This window comes from Micropterus dolomieu, linkage group LG14 (genome assembly GCF_021292245.1).
Source record: "Micropterus dolomieu isolate WLL.071019.BEF.003 ecotype Adirondacks linkage group LG14, ASM2129224v1, whole genome shotgun sequence".
Classification (NCBI taxonomy): Eukaryota; Metazoa; Chordata; class Actinopteri; order Centrarchiformes; family Centrarchidae; genus Micropterus; species Micropterus dolomieu.
Genome location: NC_060163.1, coordinates 2,822,163 through 2,839,582, shown reverse-complemented (window position 1 = coordinate 2,839,582; position 17,420 = coordinate 2,822,163). Strand labels below are relative to the sequence as shown.

Sequence of the window (17,420 nt, the reverse complement as noted above, 5' to 3'; positions counted from 1 at the left end):
ACTTTTATGTGGTTTTACCTAAATCCACAATAAAATATGACCATTTAAAAAATATTGGATGCTATGTATGTTTGCAGCACCTCTCAATAAAGTAGGAGTACTGTATCCGTACGGGGAAACCCTCTTTCCTGATGCGAATGGTCTCCATCATCCCAGCATACCTCAGCTGGTCCGACACATAGTCTATGTCAAAGATGCCGGGAACCTGACAGAGGATACGGGAGGCATAGTACAGGGTCATACATTGTCAGCTGATGTTAAGACACTAGTTAAGCATCAATGTAAAGTATCTGGTGCTACCTTGATGTAGTTTGGCTTCAGACAACGAATAAAAGTGGTTTTGCATCTAAGTAGAAGGACAAAATATTGATACAGGTTATTCATCAAGACAAGTGCTTAACCTTAGACCTACAAGCAACTAAAGAAAGGCTGAGCAGCATCAGACAGCTGTTTTGTAGAACTGATATAAATATTCCTGATTTGACCCATTCAGTTCTGTGTCTTGTGACACAGAACCGTCTGATCTTGTGAAGTGTCCTGCAGAATTTCTTTCAGTGATGATTCACACCAAACGAAAACATTATGTACTTTCAGAATTTCCTTATTTCTTTCCATGACATTTACTAAACCCACATTCTTTGCACATGCAGTGAAACGGTTTGCTTTCACACTGATCCACAGCTTTGGTAATAACAAGCCCAGTGTCAGTGTCGGTCAGTCTGGTCAGTGTGTTGGTACCTCTCCAGGCGGGTGATGAGTTCAGTCAAGGACTGAAGGAAGTGTGAGGCAGCAGTAGAGGGCTGCTGACGGAGGCCCTTCCCTCTCCAGCCAAGCTCTCGCTGCTGAATGTAACCATCCTGAACCTTACGGAACAACTCCGACACCATCTGACAAACAGGGTCAAGAAAACACGCAAATTCACAGGTAGACTGTCAAAAAAAGTTCTTATTCCAGTTTTCTAAGTGTGTTTTTGAAAGTCTACATTTATGCTTTTGGAGCAACCAACAAAGGTGCATCTCTAAAAATTTGAATATCGTGGAAAAGATCATTTGAACTTAACTGAACCAGATTGAGAGACTAAAGGCTAGGGAAACCTTGGCAGGTGTTTTGATTGGAGCTCTTCATTACACATCTAATTTGATGTGTAATGAATCTAGAACATATGAAAGTTTCACTTCTTAAATTAAATTATGGAGGGAAATGTACACTTAATGTACAGATATACACTTTTTCTGAGATGCACCTGTATAATTCATGTTGATGTACAATATCGTCAGACTGTTTTTTCCCCTCAAAAGTTCATGTGCTTGTTACTTGTTTTTATTGTATAGAAAAGAATATGGAAGCAGGAGAAACATTTTCTCATAATTTTGACTTTTTTGATCTCGTAATGAGCTGTCTGGGTTACTACGTTAAAAAAGTTAAGTTTATTAAAAATTTGTTGGTTTTAATTATTTTATTTTACTTTTATTCCTATCTGTCTCTATATTTTTATTTTAGTGTGGATCAGTCTTCCATTGTTCAACTGTTTATCTTTCTACTGTCTTAATAGGCTTATTAGCTTGTTAGTTGCATGTTAAGCACTTTGAACTGCACTAACTTCAAACATGATATATGGATACACAAACCTGTGTAATCTGATTACATAATGTAATCTAATATACTCTCTAATGTAAATCTCTTAATGGAACCAATTCAGGCAAAGGGCTTCCTCTGTGGCTGCTATACACATTTTGCTATTCTATGCAATGCAAAAAGGCATATCTGTACGGCTCTAATGCCAGTTGATTCACCTTTAACCGACTCCTGGCAAATAGCTCCACCACTTCTGTCCTGAACTGGTCGTGGTTCTTATTCAGGAAATTGTGAACCTGGAAAAAGAGAATTATTTTTAATACAAATGTTTTGCTGCACCGGCTGCTGTTTGATGGATGTGCTGTATAAAGTAGCGTGCTGTGCCCGACACCTGATAAGTGACAGGTCCAGCATAGTGATAGACAGTGAAGACTGGCATTGGGTTCTTGGGCTTGGCATAGTAGGGGCTGTTCCCGTGGTGGTAGTGGCACTTCTGGAGGAAGGTGTGGTCCGTGGCCTGATGAATAAACACAGAGGAACAATACATAATACCCAAAGAGATTTAGTTTTTAATATTTTACACTCCACCACACAAGGTCAGAAATAGAACAACATGGAAACATTTCATCATAACACCTCTGAATTTAGATGAAAGCTCTGGTTATGTGTGTGTGAGGACATTTGGTCATTAAGACTTAGGTTAGAATTAGGTGTAGGTTAGGTTTAGGGTAATGGTTGGGGTTAGACATTTACTTGTGATTGTTAGGACATACATTATGTCAATAAAGGTCCTCACAAGCATAGAGGTGGAAACATATTTGCATGTGTATGCACCTGTGGGAGGCAGGTCTGATCGTCCAGTATGCGGAGGATGCCGTGTGGCCTGGAGGAGATCAGCTCCAGACAGGAGTGGAAGTTCTTAAGTGGCACTGGATACCACTGGATCTGTTCTGCACTGTACTCCTCCTGCAGCACACACACAGTAATATTGCAGACTACACACTTTAGTTAAAGGAAAATAAGTTCTTGGCTAGGTCTAAATAGCTGCAGCTGGTAATGTCTTTGGCTACAGGCGCAGGTTTGACAGGTCCAGGTTTTCTCTTTTTCATTTAGTGTTTTACTTGTTTGACAGGGACAGTCCATATTAAAAACATTTCTGAAAATATACCAGTGTTAGTAGGCCAGAAAGGCACATTTTCATCTTTGGTCCCCGAGTTTGAAGCTGCTGTTTGTGCATTGGTTGGGCCAGGTGATTCATTTCAATAACACAATGTGTCGTTAATTAATGATTCTAAAACTCATCCCATACCATTACAAACATTAATAAAACTCTAAGTTCAGCTTTCTGAATTATTAGTCAATACTCAAATGTTATTTTTTTTAAACCTTTCTTTAACCAGATGATCTCATTGAGATTAAAACATCTTTTTCAAGAGAGGAATGGAAATGTTGACAGAGTAGAGTAACAGACATGAACACCAAACACACCCCAAAACACCCAAAATACATTCAAAGATTCTAAGATACAAAATTAAAAAGAACAACAAGAAGACCACATATAATACAATTTGTGCAACTGTTTAAAGGAATTGTGTTATTTTAGAAACAATGACAACAACTTATAGATTTTAATTCAAGTCTTTCATCCGGGATTTAAAATCACCAATTAGACAGCTAGCTCAGCTACATATCAGTCTGCAGTATATTCCAGGTGGAGGGAGCGCGGCAGCTAAAAGCTCTCTTGCCTCAGTAATGACCTCTAAGTACAGACAGCAAATACAATCCACAGAACGGGAGGGGGGTTATATATCGTAACTAACTGCCTCAGTAATTGTAAATAAACTTTTTATTAATGGTCAGTTAAGCCCTTAATAAGAACAACTTCTGAGTTACCAGGTTGTGAAAACCCCTTATTCACATTCACTTTCCAAAAGTATAGGGCATTAGCAAATGAACACTGATAAAGCTATTAGTCACAGCTTATATACCATATAAGGGTGACTTATTAGAAAGCGGTGCCCTGTTGGATCTAGTGTACCGCCCACTGACCTGCTCCTGGGAAATCAGTGCCTTGTTGACAAAGTGTTGCAGCTGCTCGTTGGCAAAGTTGATACACAGCTGCTCAAAGCTGTTCACTCCCAGGTCCTGCAGAAGAACACAGAGGAGCTGTGACGTCACATCCAACACCTGATGCAAATGCTCAGTTATTTTAAATTTTAGAAGGAAGGAAGAATACCAGCCTCAAACCCGTAGATGTCGACTATGCCCACCGTGCTGTCCATCTCAGTGGGACTCAGCCAGTCATTGATCTGCTCCAACAACCAGTCAAACAGCACTGAATACAAGGCTTTGGCAATAGCATCTCTGCAACAGAGGGCAAGGAGGAGAAGGGGATGTGTACCTTTGAATGGGAGTTGCATTGTTCAGTGCAAAGAACTGTAATTCACAGTTCTTTCAAGGGCACACCAAACTAGGGCTGGGGAATTTGAAAGAAGTGGGAGTTAAGCAGACAGGGAGGGTCTGACATGTAGGTGGAGGACAGGAAGAGATAGAAACAGACAGGGGAAAACAAACAGGGAGCGGTAAAGGCTGTATTATGGGAAATGTAGGATCCAGTGTTTTTGAGGCCTGACAATACACTGTATATAAAGATGTACAACATGACAGCTCTCCAAAAGTGAAGCCAAAACAGCTTGGTCGCCCCCTGGTGACTGGCTGCAGTATAGGTCATAAACCCTGCCCCCTCTATGTTAGCAGATGGGCCAAATCCAAATACATGTCAAACACATTGAAAGATTTCAGTGACTTTAGGTAGTTCTTAACACGCTGACGAGAGTTCAAGTGTTCCTTTTTTGGCTAAGTTTGGTTTTAATTTGTTCTTTGATGCTATAAAATAGGGTTTCACGTCATGATTGACAGTTGAGCCCTGCTCGTGATTGAGTTAGTTACATTCACACACATTCATACACTGATGGCAGTGGCTTCCAGTTGCTCAGAGACAGAAACGTATATATTCACACACACTCACACACATCCAGCACAGCCATCGGATGCAATCTAAGGACACTTCGAGATGCATACTACAGAAGCTGGAGATCAAAGCACTGACCTTCTGATTAGTGGACTACCCGCTCTACCTCCTGAGCCACAGCCACTGTACGGGCAAAACCTCAATACCACAGCTACAGCCTTTTTTAATCAGTCCCCCAGCTGTATTGAAGCACTATACCAACATTTTAATACTATTTTTTTCCTTTGACAGTGTTTGGGAATGCCTCAAGATCACTCAGGAAGATGGAAAAGGGAAAATGGTTTATTGGCCTGCTGCCACCGCAGCCAGGCAACAGATAATGGGAAAGATGGATGAACAAATGGCAGAAAACATTTCTCCAATTGAGAAATTACTATTAAGGTTTGAGAGACTTGTCTGCTATTTGTGCTTACATCCAGCATGCATCAACATTGTCTTACCTGGATTCTATGGCACTTTCCACAGATAATGGGCAGTAGATTCTGTCATAGGTCGTCTCCTGTGAATGAGAAAGCTAATCACGGTGCACACATGCAGAAATGTGGACAGAGCAAGAGTCATGATTGGTGCATGAGAGGCTACTGACTGTGACTTTGTGAGTGATGACGGTCTGAAGGGCCTCGGACGAAATCTGCAACAAGGAGCCAACCCTCCTGACCTCAGCCTCGCTGAAGATACGAGCCACCTCAAACGACTCACTCTGAAGCAAAAACACCAAATGAGGTATTTCATCCAAATCAACTTACATTTTCTATATACTGTATGCCAGAGGTCACACACCTCTAGAACAACTAGTGTTAAGTGTCTTGCTCAGGAACCCATTGGTGGATGTGTTGCAGGGGGAATCGAAACATGTGTCTTATCCACTGTCCTGTCATCCCCCCATATCAATGAATGATCTGTCTAATCCTTACCCACTCTCCTATACACACACCTCGTATGAGCTGAAGCACATGTTGCCGAGCTGCAGGATAGAGGAGAGGATGGCCCAGACGTTTGAGATCTGGTCAGCATGTAGACCGATGGTCTCAAAGCACTGAACCAAAAGCTGGAAGTCCTGCTTGTCCTGCTTCCCCTTCAATTCACAGGCACCACCCTAGAAGAGGACAAAGAACATCTATAATGAGTGAAGAGGAAGAGAAAATATTACAAAAACCTGAGATGGAGAATAGCTCTGTGTTCACTGATGTTTGATGTACTTGATTTAGGTAGTAATAGGTCTCGGCTCCCTGCAGGTAGAGCTCCTGTTTGTCCCAGTCATTCATACCTGCCAGCAGCTCATAGAACACATGGTAGTTCCTCTCCTCATTGGCCTAAAGGGATAATGAGACAATAACTGTGACAGTGACATCAAGTTCATGAGTTCTGATGATTTACCATCAACTTACAGTATATATACAACTTTGCCAGAAACAAAAAACACGAAACACACAACCACATCCACATTTGTTGCTGCGTTGTACATTTACTTTCACTCCATTACAGTAGAAAATAATGGAGAAATTAACATTAAAGGTAACTGGAGATAAGATTAGGACTCTACAGACAGGCTCTGTGAGACTTTTCAATTAGAAACAGTGTTGCTTTGAGCTAAATGCAAATAACAACAACATGCTAACAGGCGCACAATGACAATGTTGTCTTAGTTTAGTGTATTATTATGCTAACATTTGCTAATTAGCTCTAAACACAAAGTACAGGTGAGACGGATAGGAATGTCTTTAGCTTTCCAGGTTTACTATTATACTGACATATTGACCTTATGATGGTTCTAGAGGATAAGTCAGAATATCATCAATGTAATTGAGATTGGTCCTCTGGAAACCATGAATGACTGTACCAACTTGTGTGTCTACACTATCTTATCTACACTGCTCAAAAAAACATATGAGAACACTTGATCATCAAAGTATAACATCAAGTTAGTTAAACTTCAGGGATATCAATCTGTCTAGTTAGGAAGCATATGGTAATGGCTGTGCATGTAGATGCAGCGGTAGCTCCTTCAAGCTTTGCTACACTTTTGTTTTTCATCAGTTTTTTCCAGCTTTATTGCTGCAACATGTGTTACTTATGACAGAAATACAGTCTTTGGAAAAGGAAGCCAGGGTTTTTGATTAAGGAGCGCTGGACCTCAGATGATCCACCCAGCCCAATCAACCGGACCAGGCATCATTGCTGATGATTGCCCAGAGGAAGGGATAGAGAACTAGGATTGGAGTCATGTTGGTCCAGCTTGGACTTAAGGCTGCTCCAAAAGGTCTGGTCTAGACAAAATGGGATTTCCTTTTCCAACAAGACTTGACACCTGCACACAGTGCCAAAACGACTAGTAACTGGTTTGCTGATCATGGCATTACTGTGCTTGATTGGGCCGCCAACTGGCCTGACCTGAACCCCTAAGAGAATCTATGGGATATTGTTAAGAGGAAAGTGAGAGACAGCAGACCCAAGACATTCTACATTCTAATGTTCTAATATTTTGAGATATGGGCTGTGTTCGAAATGAAAGACAGTTGCCTCGCTGCCTCGCTGCCTCGCTACCGTTATAGACAGCTGCCTCAGAAGGCATCACTTTCAAGTGAAGGCATCTCTGTTTACATTGGTTTCGAACAGCCATCTAGGGCAGCACTTACGGCAACCCGTGATGTCAGCACACTGTCTTGTGTGTCTTCTGGCTATCAGAAGAGACGCTAGCCATAGCATCAGCTAACTAGTTACTGAAAAGCCAAATGGCTAACAGACGCCTCAGAAATCATATGAGAAAACTATTAAAAAGGTTTAAAAAGGTCTATTTGTGTACGAATTCAGCTTGTTTGTCCGCCATCTTGACCAGTTTTTGAAAGCTACGGCGGCCGCAGCCGCACTGGTTATGGGTAATAGGCAGCATGCTGCCTTCAAAACTGGCCATTACTGGGGCAGTTCGAAGGCATCTTACGCGACAGGAAGAGATCGTTCGAGCTGTTTCGAACAGTACTTGCTGCCTCGCTGTCCTGTTGGACACCTTCTGAGACAGCAGTTTTGCCCGTTTCGAACACAGCCATGGATTTTTGCTTTAAGCCGTAATCATTAAGATTAAAACAAAAAAAGGCCTGAAATATTTCATTTTATGTGTAATAAATGTAGAATATATTGAAGTTTCACCTTCTGATTTAAATTAGTGGAAAAAATGAACTTTTCCACAATATTCACATTTTCTCAGATGCACCTGTATACAGTATGCTTAACAGTATTCACCTAGAACATTCTGCCGTGCATTTTTTTAAATCTGGGTGAATGTGAACTGCAGCCACAAGTTGATAATATAGTTTTCATCTTCACATAAAAAAGTCTAACATTTGGGAAATAGTGTCCATTTTGACTGTGTTTGAGCACCAAGGATCATCAGAGTAAAATACAGAGTCTGCCTCCTCTCATTTTGCTGGAGTCTTGCTCTGTCGGCTCAGAACACAGTCCACCAGCAAGAGCTTGATCTCTTGCTCTCTTTCCTCTGTGGGCGATCACCGATCATCCATCATGACAGGTTTGGCGGTGGGTCAGTGATGGTCTGGGGCGGCATATCCTTGGAGTGTCGCACAGACCTCCACGTGCTAGCCACGTACAGTAGGCCCTGGGTTCCTCCTGGTGCAGGAAAATACCCAGCCTCATGTGGCCAGAGTGTGTAGGCAGTCCCTGGAAGACGAAGGCATCGACTGGCTCACATGTTCCCCAGACCTTAATCCAATTGAGAACTTCTAGGACATTATGTATTGATGAATCCAACGCCACCAAGTAGCCCTACAGACTGTCCAGGAGCTCACTGATGCCCTGATCCAAAGATCCCCCAGCACAATATCCGCTGTATCATCTGGAACATGCCCAGATGTTGTCAGGAGTGCATACAGGCAGGTAGGGGCCTTACACTCTACTGTCTTGATGTGACTCAAGACAACTCAGGTCAGATCAGATACTTTTCAGTGCGATTTGAATCCAGCCTTCAGTCAGTTGATGATTTTGGTTTCCACTGACCGTTTTTACGTCATTTGGTTCAAAATGACTTTTACATTGTACATTGTAAAGATTTTGAACTTTGAACTATTTCGTTTGTAGAGATCTGATGTGTGATTTAAGTGTTCCTTAATTTTTTTGAGCAGTGTATTTAGTAGTCATTGAGATACTTCACTCAATAATTGAATACTTGTTGGAGGTGCTAGGTGAAAGTTCAGAGGAACACCATGTTCATTTGGGATTCTCTGGGGATCTTGAATATGTGTAGCAAATTTCATGGCAATCCCTTTAACAGTTGTTGAGTTACTTCATTCAAAACAAAAATGTCAACCTTATTGTGTAGAGATATTTCTCTCTATTTTTCTTTTTTTTTTCTTCTCTCAACTGAAAAGTTTGACCTGCTGGTGGAGCTGGAGTCAAAGGATCACCAATATCATTGTAATTCCACCTCTAGGGATCATGAATGTCTATAAAATATTTCATGGCAATCCATTTAAACCTTTGCCAAGATATTTCACTTGTGGAAAGATCAACCTACCAAAATTTTCATCCCTAGAATCATGTCACATGGCTAAAAACTGAGGATTAAAAAGCTATTTGATCAGTTTTATAGGTAGAAGTGTCCTCTATCAAGCTGGGAAAGCTGAGCCTCCAAACCGCTCATTTTCCAAGAAGCAAAAGCATTCAACCAGAAAAGTAACTTGAGATATTTTCCTACAAGCCAACACAAGCAGTCGTGTGATAATTTACACAGTGATAAATTGTCCAGCATTTTCTCCAGCAAATGTAACATCATGGAGGAGTCCATGATGTCTGTTTTGAGCAAACAGTTCACCTCACTCAGTGTTCTCACCTGAAAGACAACCCTGGACTTCTCAAGGAGATATTTGGACAACGAGGTCCCTACAACAACCCCACTGTCAACCAAGACGAGAGACAGTTGACCAATTAAACAACTGAAACCAATCTGGTCAGGGGGAGCAACAAAGGAACATATGGTGAAACAGCATAAGATGTTTCTAAAGAGGGTAATATAAGGTGGACTTACTGGCGAATGTGGATGTGGAGGTATTTGCCAAAGCGGCTGGAATTGTTGTTGAGGATGGTCTTGGCATTCCCAAAACTCTCTAGGATGGGAAAGACATCCATGGGCTGGTCAAGGAAGAAAAAAAGATGCTAGAGACAAAAATGGGGGGAGGACTGAAAGGTACACCAACCAATGCTGTGCAGTATTGCTAAGTGATAAATCATTACTTGTACATTAAGGTTCCTTTGTGTTTTCCACCGTGAAATACCTGTTGCAGTTTGGCGTTTCTGCCCTGATACATGGTGCTGAGGTAGTGGACTATCAGCTTGGTAGCTTCAGTCTTCCCTGAACCACTCTGGCCACTACACAATAAATAAAGATTAAATGAAATAAGACACAGCTTTTTATAAAGGAAGTGGAGAGGTGCACCAAAACCAATGGTTTGCTTGTCAGGATAAATCACTGGATTTGCTGGCCATAAGAAAAATATGATACATCAGCAGCCTAGCACATAAAGTGTATCTGTAAAATCTGTAACAGAAAAGAGCAGGTCTTTTGTCATAGAAATAGCCTATACAAATGTATGAAGCTGGTCAGTACCTTATGATGATGCACTGCTCCTGTGTGGAGGCTTGAGACTGACTGAAAGCAGCGTCTGCTATGGCATAAACATGGCTGAAGCAAAGAGCAGACACAAACAAGTTAAAAAAACAAAACAATAAGGGGTACAGATCTTTGAAAGGGACTGAAACGTTTGGTGAGACACTCTGCTGCCAAAGTACAGTAAGAGAAAGCAGAATGATATATGTCAGAGTGAGAAGTGTTTGCTCACGGTGGGTTTCTCTGCTGCTCTTTGCCCTGGTATTTCTGTCTCAGCTCCTCTGTGTAGATGTTAAGGGGCTTGAAAGGGTTAATGGACAGCAGCATGTTTCCAATGTAAGTCTGAAGAGAAAAGGACGTTCAGCATAAGATGAATAAAAAAAGTTTTGGGGTTAAAAAACAAGTCTCACTGAGCACAGATAACAGGTATTGCAAATGCAATACTGATGGTAGTGCACTAGAGCTGGACGATACGGCCAAAAATGTTATCACATCATCTTTCAAGTTTAATAGCTGACTTTTGCTCCTGAGTGAAAGCTGAAGAAACCTGCTGGTTTATTGTGGTTTAAACTCTTCTCTGTGGTCAACACTTGATGCCAAGCAGTGGATCACTTCACAAATCTGAGGTAGAACATTCAGAACAATTATGATAAAATCTCTGTCAACAAATATGCAGGAGTAAAATTAAGTAAAAGCTTTTTCCTCAACAAAATAAACATCTTAACAGAAAAAATTTGTGTTTGATGTGAAGTGAATACATTTTATTCAAAATTTTCATTAAAATATTTATTGAACATTTGTTATATATAATTTGATTCGTCATTGTTGTATTTTATTTACCAAGATGCTCACTACTATTAGATGGCATTAAGAAGGTCTCCTTTACTACTTTTTTCCAGAACTTTCAACCGCGTCTCTGTGGATGGATTGTTTAAAATTCCATCCAGCTGAGGAAGGCTGTGAGATACGATGGAAAGCTCTGAAAAAGTGGGAACAGGGGACCTTGAGTTAAGCTGTCCACTTATGTCAACTTAAGTCCACTGCTAAGTGGACCTTGTGTCTTCAAACCCAAGCTGAGATAACCTTGATGACAGTACTATGACATCATCAGGGCTATTTTCCCAGATTTGACAGCCCCTCCAGACCCAAAGAAGTTTTTCAAACAGTATGAGTGTGGAGGTTTATTCTTAACCTGTGAACACATATATTTTGGGATGAAAATTCTAAACTCAGGGTTCACTTTTTAGCTTCTTAGGTTTGCTTACTCAAGAGGCCTGAAAGCTTTGGGAACAGCTTAGTAAGTGAACCTTGATATTAGTATTTTTATCCCAAAAATTATACTGTTTAGGCTGAGAAGCACTAACCAAGAAAACTGAAGTAGAGTTCACATATAAAGAGCAACTTAAAAGCAGCAGAAAATATATGCTGACCTCCAGTGCAGTGACATAAAAGTATACTCCAGGGTGTGTGAGTACACTGTGATGTCACTGTTGGGTGTGATTACAGGTACAACAGAGCACACTTCAGACCACACCCAATCACACAATAAACCACAGAGGGCAGTGAAACACTGCTTTCCAGCATCATGTCAAGTTACTCTTTAAGGGTTACTCTATCATCTGATTTACAAAAACAGATCTGCTGCATTTTACTATTTTCTTGTGAATTCTTATGACTACTTTTTTCTGCCTTGTCTCAATATACATGTATGTTGTTTCCAAAACGTCTTTTGACATAAAATCCCAGTTGCAGCATTTCACCCAAATTACATGAGAACAGTTTATGATCTTTAAAATGCTTCCGAACATAGTGTGAGGTCAGTCATTTCTTACATAAATACAGTCACGGTGGAACCTCTTCTTCAGATTCAGAAGCACAGAACTCTCGGACACCTCTCTAAAAACATTAGACAAACAGGTTGAACAAGTGTGCACATTCTTTACAGAAATGTAAGTACTTTGTGTGTGTGTGTGTGTGTGTGTGTGTGTGTGTGTGTGTGTGAACTCACTCCAGCTGAGACAGATCCTCTACCTCATCCACCTCTACAGCTATGTTGCGGCCGGTCATCACAACCTGAAAAAGACAGAGACATGTGATATGAGGACACAAGTAATGGATAAGAAGGATAGGATAATGATCATTTGGCACTTTTAAATCTGGGCCCTATTTTGACATATTTTGGTGTTGAAATGACTACTAAGTCCAAAAATATTTGGAATCCGTGCTGTAGATGGCTCAGATGGCAGCCGCAAACTGGCTGCAGTGGCTGCAATGTAACTCAGACTTAAGTTTCTTCCTGCAACAACTCGTCTATCAGGACAAAGGGTATCACCGGGAGTCAGTCGTAGGGATCCTTTCTATGATGTTGTCAGACACCTTGTATAACAGTCTGAGCATGTCTGTGTCACAAAGAAGCACTTCTTGACAAGGTAATACATTGCAGCCACTGCATCTGGTTTTCAGCTAAAACATTTTGTATATACTAATCATTTCAACACCAAAATATGTGAAAATAGGACCCAGGTTATGATCCAAATTACCCTTTAAAGTTCTGCTACCCTTCATTTTAAAACATCCCTCAAGACAGGACCACAAACTTTGCCTTACCTTCTCTCCAAAGCCATCTTCTAGCTCGGTTACACTGAATTAAATTAGTTTTTCAAAAAGGGAATGCACCTTTACCAGATCCCTTAATGGTTTAAGATGTTTTGTTTCTGCACTTCCCTGTTGATAATTGTCCATAGTCTTGCATAGCCAGACCCATCTCCACACTTTGTTTTAGCCCTCCACTCCACTTTTCCACAGCAGGTAACCAATCCACTTGCAGCAGTGGAGCAGTGTGACAGTTGATAGCAGCATGCTGCAGTGTGTTGTATTCTCTATTGTATTTGCACAGTCCAGGAAATAAATAAACCAGCAGCAAGTCTTTTATGTCCTATTGTCTTGTGTGAACACGAGCATAAGTGATAACGTAGAACTGATATGCTGACACTCCAATCCTTAGACTTTAGACAACCACAGATTAACTTCTCTGAATTTGGGATTAATATGTTTTTTAGGACAATGCCACTTGACATAATAGAATGAGAAATTAGTAAAATGGCAAATACTGAGGCTCACCACTAGAATGTTATAGTAACGTAGAGAATGGCCTATGTGCAAGTCTTTCCCTGCCAGTTGTAGGTCCAAAGCTTGAGGACATGGTGGTCATTCTTTCTGTCTAACACTTTGGTCCAGAGCGAGAAATCCAGACAAATACTGGCCATTTAGTTATGAAATGTAAGGATATTAAAAAAGAAGATGATTCTCTGAGTCTAGCGCCACCATATGTTCAACATGGAGATCAGCCCTTTCCAAACACTTTGTACCACTTTTAGGCTTTTTCCACTGCAGGAAGTTACTAAAATGTAACATAAGATGTATCCATTGTCACTGGTTCTGCTTGTGTTTCCCCAGTTCACCTTGTTTGAAGACAAGTTCCTAGAATTACAGCTGATGCTAAGTGCTAAGCAACAACTGGAAGTTCCAGGTACTTACAGTTGTTACCGTAAGTACTGTCAACTGGACGGGTCAAGCAAATCAATCAATCAATCAAAATTTATTTATAGAGCACTTTCAACATCCAAATTGGACACAAAGTGCTGTACAGAAAAACAATAAATAAATGAATACATAAAAGACACTAAATACAAAGCTCACAGCATGCATAAAATACAAGTAAAACAATAACAATCACACAATAAAATCAATATAATCAAAACAAGAAATGTCAATTTCAGTTTTCAAAGGCCAAGGAAAAGAAGTGAGTTTTAAGACGAAACTTAAAAACAGACAGTAAAGATGCCTGTCTAATGTACAGAGGTAGATCGTTCCACAATTTGGGAGCTGCTGCAGCAAAAGCTCGGTCCCCTTTGAGCTTGTGCTTTGTTTTGGGCACACTTAGAGGCAGTTGATCAGCTGACCTGAGGGAACAGGTGGGTCTGTAGGGGTGTAGCAGCTCAGAGATGTTGGGTGGGGCAAGACCATTAAGACATTTAAAAAGCAAATAAAAGAAAATGGATCCTATGATGTACAGGCAGCCAGTGGAGTGAGGCTAAAAGGGGGGAAATGTGCTCGTGTTAACGTGTTCCGGTTAAAAGACGCACTGCAGGATTTTGTACCATCTGGAGACGAGCAATAGAAAACCTACTGACCTCCACCTACAGTGTGTAAGGGCAGAAAATTGTTTTATTCTCTAATTATAATCCTTTATGCAAGTACTTATAAGAGTGCTATTTTTCTCCTTTATTATGTCGTATATATTGTTTTAAATCTTTAATCTGTTCCATCTTTATTATTGTTCTTGTTATTCCAGTCTGTCCACATGTGTGGGGTTTAGGTCAGGGATGTGGGGTTGTTGATTGTTTTCCTCACTAGCTGTTCTTCTCCTTCCTTGACTGGGACTAGTCAAGGATCTTTTGTTCCCCAAAACATAGATGCTCAGACTGTGTAAATGATAAAGCATCCCTTTGCTCTGGGCCAGACGTTAGTGACTGTCTTAGGAGACAGAACCTCTAGTCCAGCTGATTTTGTTGTAGTACTTCTCTGTTTATTCTCTTTTGTTTAATAAATTCTTCAAAGACAACGGTTTGTTTTAACTCAATTATTTGCTCAACCTCTCACCAGGAATATAATTTCCACGACACAGTGCATTACAGTAATCTAACCGAGTGGTAACAAAGGCGTGAATTACTGTCTCAAAGTGCTGCCTAGAAAGACTGGCTTTATTGAATTGAAAAATGTATTGTCAAATCACAACAAGGTACTCTACAACAGACACAACTAGAGTAACCACCATTTTTCTGCTGCATCTGCACCTCTCAGGACAACTAATACTTTAAAGGGCCAGGGTTTACTTTGGCAACCAGTCAAGTTACAGTTTCCATCGATATCTGTCCAGAAATGTAGTGTAAATTAAAATGAATAAAGTGTATTTTTTGGCCTAATCATCATAGATGCACTGGCTAAACAGGTACATATGTACTTGATTACTATGTAAAGACAAAGAGTAGAGATTATAGATTATATAGGTTAGCTACACAAATTGTTGTTTGTTTGCCTTTTGAATGTAGTGAGTTGTAGGTGAAACTCACTCACTCATAGGATCACGATTAGCTTCGCCCGCAACAATACATTTTTAGCAGTCATGTTATTCCGACAGAGCTCGAAATTCCGAATGAGGCAGGAAGTGAATGATTGACTGGCGGAAAGCCCGTACTGTGCTAGTTATTTATTCATTGTGTAGTCTAAGTCAACATGTGTGTGTGAAATGTGGAATCACCCAATTTATTCTTAAATTATGGACTAAAAACCTATTTTGATGTCACTATGGCATCAGACCTTGGAATCAAAAGTGTCACTCACTCGGTGTCCCACCAACTGTAAAATATGGTCATAATCTCCCCTTCTGTTCCTGAGATATGGTGCTGAATAATGGCCAAAAAAGTGGCGGGTTTTTTAGGATGTTACAATGAAGTGACCTTTGACCTTTTGCATTACATTACTGCATCTGTCACGCTGAGTCAAGCATGGAGCAGGAAAAATAACGATTTTAAATTTATTAAATTGTATTTAGATATATAGCGCCAATTCATAACAGAAGTTATATCATTGCACTTTTCATATAGAGCAGGTCTAAACCATACTCTTATAATATTTATAGAGACCCAACAATTCCCACCGTGAGCAAACTCTTGTTGACAGTTAACTGTTAAAGGTAAGAGGGACAGAGAGAGAGAGAGAGAGAGAGAGAGAGAGAGACACAGCGAACACAGTATCCCAACACAAGTTTCACATAGAGATAGATGTAAAACAGTAGTACTAATAATGATAGCAATAATAATGACAGTAATACGACTAATAGTAATAATTGTAGCAGTGGGTGACCAGCAGGAACATGTGGGCAGTAGGTGGCTTGCAACCACACATCCAGACGCCACAGCTCCAGAGGCAGAAACACCTGCAGAAAGCAACAGAAGGAGAGAGGAGAGGGACGAGAAAGAACAAAACCATTGAAGAGGGAAGAAGTTGAGTTAGCAACATGCATTAATGAGATAAGAATGCTTACAGATCGAGAGGGAGAGGAGGAGAGAGGAGCTCAGTGCATCATGGGAAGTCTCACAGCAGTCTTACAGCCTACTCTTAAATGTGGATGTTAACTCTGCATTCTGGGAGTGCAGTGTTCTAGTAGCACAATCAGGCACTATGAGCTCTTTAAAATATGATGGTGCTTGACCATTCAGGGTTTTGAAAGGTAGCAAAAGGATTTTAAATTCTTTTCTACAGGGAGCCTGTGTAGAGAAGCTTTTCTTGGTTCTTGTCAGTAGTATACAGTGGGGGGAAAAAAGTATTTGACCCCTTGCTGATTTTGCAGGTTTGCCCACTTACAAAGAATGCAACAATCTACAATTTTAATCATATGTACATTCTAACAGTGAAAGACAGAATCCCAAAGAAAATTCCAGAAAATCACATCATATTAATTTATTAAAATTGATAACCATCTGATGAGGAAAAACAAGTATTTGACCCCCTACCAAACAGCAAGTATTCTGGCTCCTACAAGCCAGCTAGTCTTTCTTTAAGACACAGCCCCAATCCCAACCAATTATCTACATGAAATACACCTGCCTCACCTCATTACCTGTATAAAAGACACCTGTCAACACCCAAACAACCAGCATCCAACATCACCACCATGGGCAAGACCAAAGAGCTTTCTACGGCCATCAGGGACAAGATTGTTGATCTGCACAAGGCTGGGATGGGCTACAAGAGAATCGGAAAGCAACTTGGAGAGAAAAGATCAACTGTCGGTGCAGTTATCAGGAAATGGAAGAAGCACCACACCACCGCCAACCTCCCTCGGTCTGGGCCTCCACACAAGATCTCGCCTCGTGGGGTGTCCCTGATCATGCGAACGGTGAGGAATCATCCCAAAACCACAAGGGGGGAACTGATGAATCAACTGAAGGCAGCTGGGACCACAGTTACAAAAGAAACGGTTGGTAACACACTACGCCGTCATGGATTGAAATCCTGCAGCGCACGCAAGGTCCCCCTGCTCAAGAAGAAACATGTACAGGCCCGCATGAAGTTCGCCATTCACCACCTGGACGACTCAGAAGAGGCCTGGAAGAAGGTGATGTGGTCAGATGAGAC

General features: G+C 40.8%; 2 protein-coding genes across 2 annotated transcripts in view; both read right to left on the bottom strand.

The window, feature by feature from the left end:
• Positions 1–17,420, bottom strand: part of tmem94 (transmembrane protein 94) — a 339,697-nt gene that overhangs the window by 90,366 nt on the left and 231,911 nt on the right. The gene's annotated exons all lie outside the window — the stretch shown is intronic.
• The window catches only part of myo15b (myosin XVB), a 76,280-nt gene that overhangs the window by 53,682 nt on the left and 5,178 nt on the right, over positions 1–17,420 (bottom strand). Inside the window, exons 3-20 of the mRNA XM_046069692.1 lie at positions 12,229–12,293; positions 12,053–12,116; positions 10,453–10,562; positions 10,221–10,295; positions 9,889–9,982; positions 9,642–9,745; positions 5,874–5,919; positions 5,541–5,702; positions 5,193–5,306; positions 5,047–5,105; positions 3,816–3,939; positions 3,625–3,720; positions 2,410–2,541; positions 1,967–2,092; positions 1,794–1,871; positions 739–887; positions 301–346; positions 81–205 (exon numbers count right to left, since the gene is read on the bottom strand). Of these exons, the coding sequence (XP_045925648.1) occupies positions 81–205; positions 301–346; positions 739–887; positions 1,794–1,871; positions 1,967–2,092; positions 2,410–2,541; positions 3,625–3,720; positions 3,816–3,939; positions 5,047–5,105; positions 5,193–5,306; positions 5,541–5,702; positions 5,874–5,919; positions 9,642–9,745; positions 9,889–9,982; positions 10,221–10,295; positions 10,453–10,562; positions 12,053–12,116; positions 12,229–12,293 (1,769 nt within the window). The remainder of the gene's footprint in view (positions 1–80; positions 206–300; positions 347–738; positions 888–1,793; positions 1,872–1,966; positions 2,093–2,409; positions 2,542–3,624; positions 3,721–3,815; positions 3,940–5,046; positions 5,106–5,192; positions 5,307–5,540; positions 5,703–5,873; positions 5,920–9,641; positions 9,746–9,888; positions 9,983–10,220; positions 10,296–10,452; positions 10,563–12,052; positions 12,117–12,228; positions 12,294–17,420) is intronic.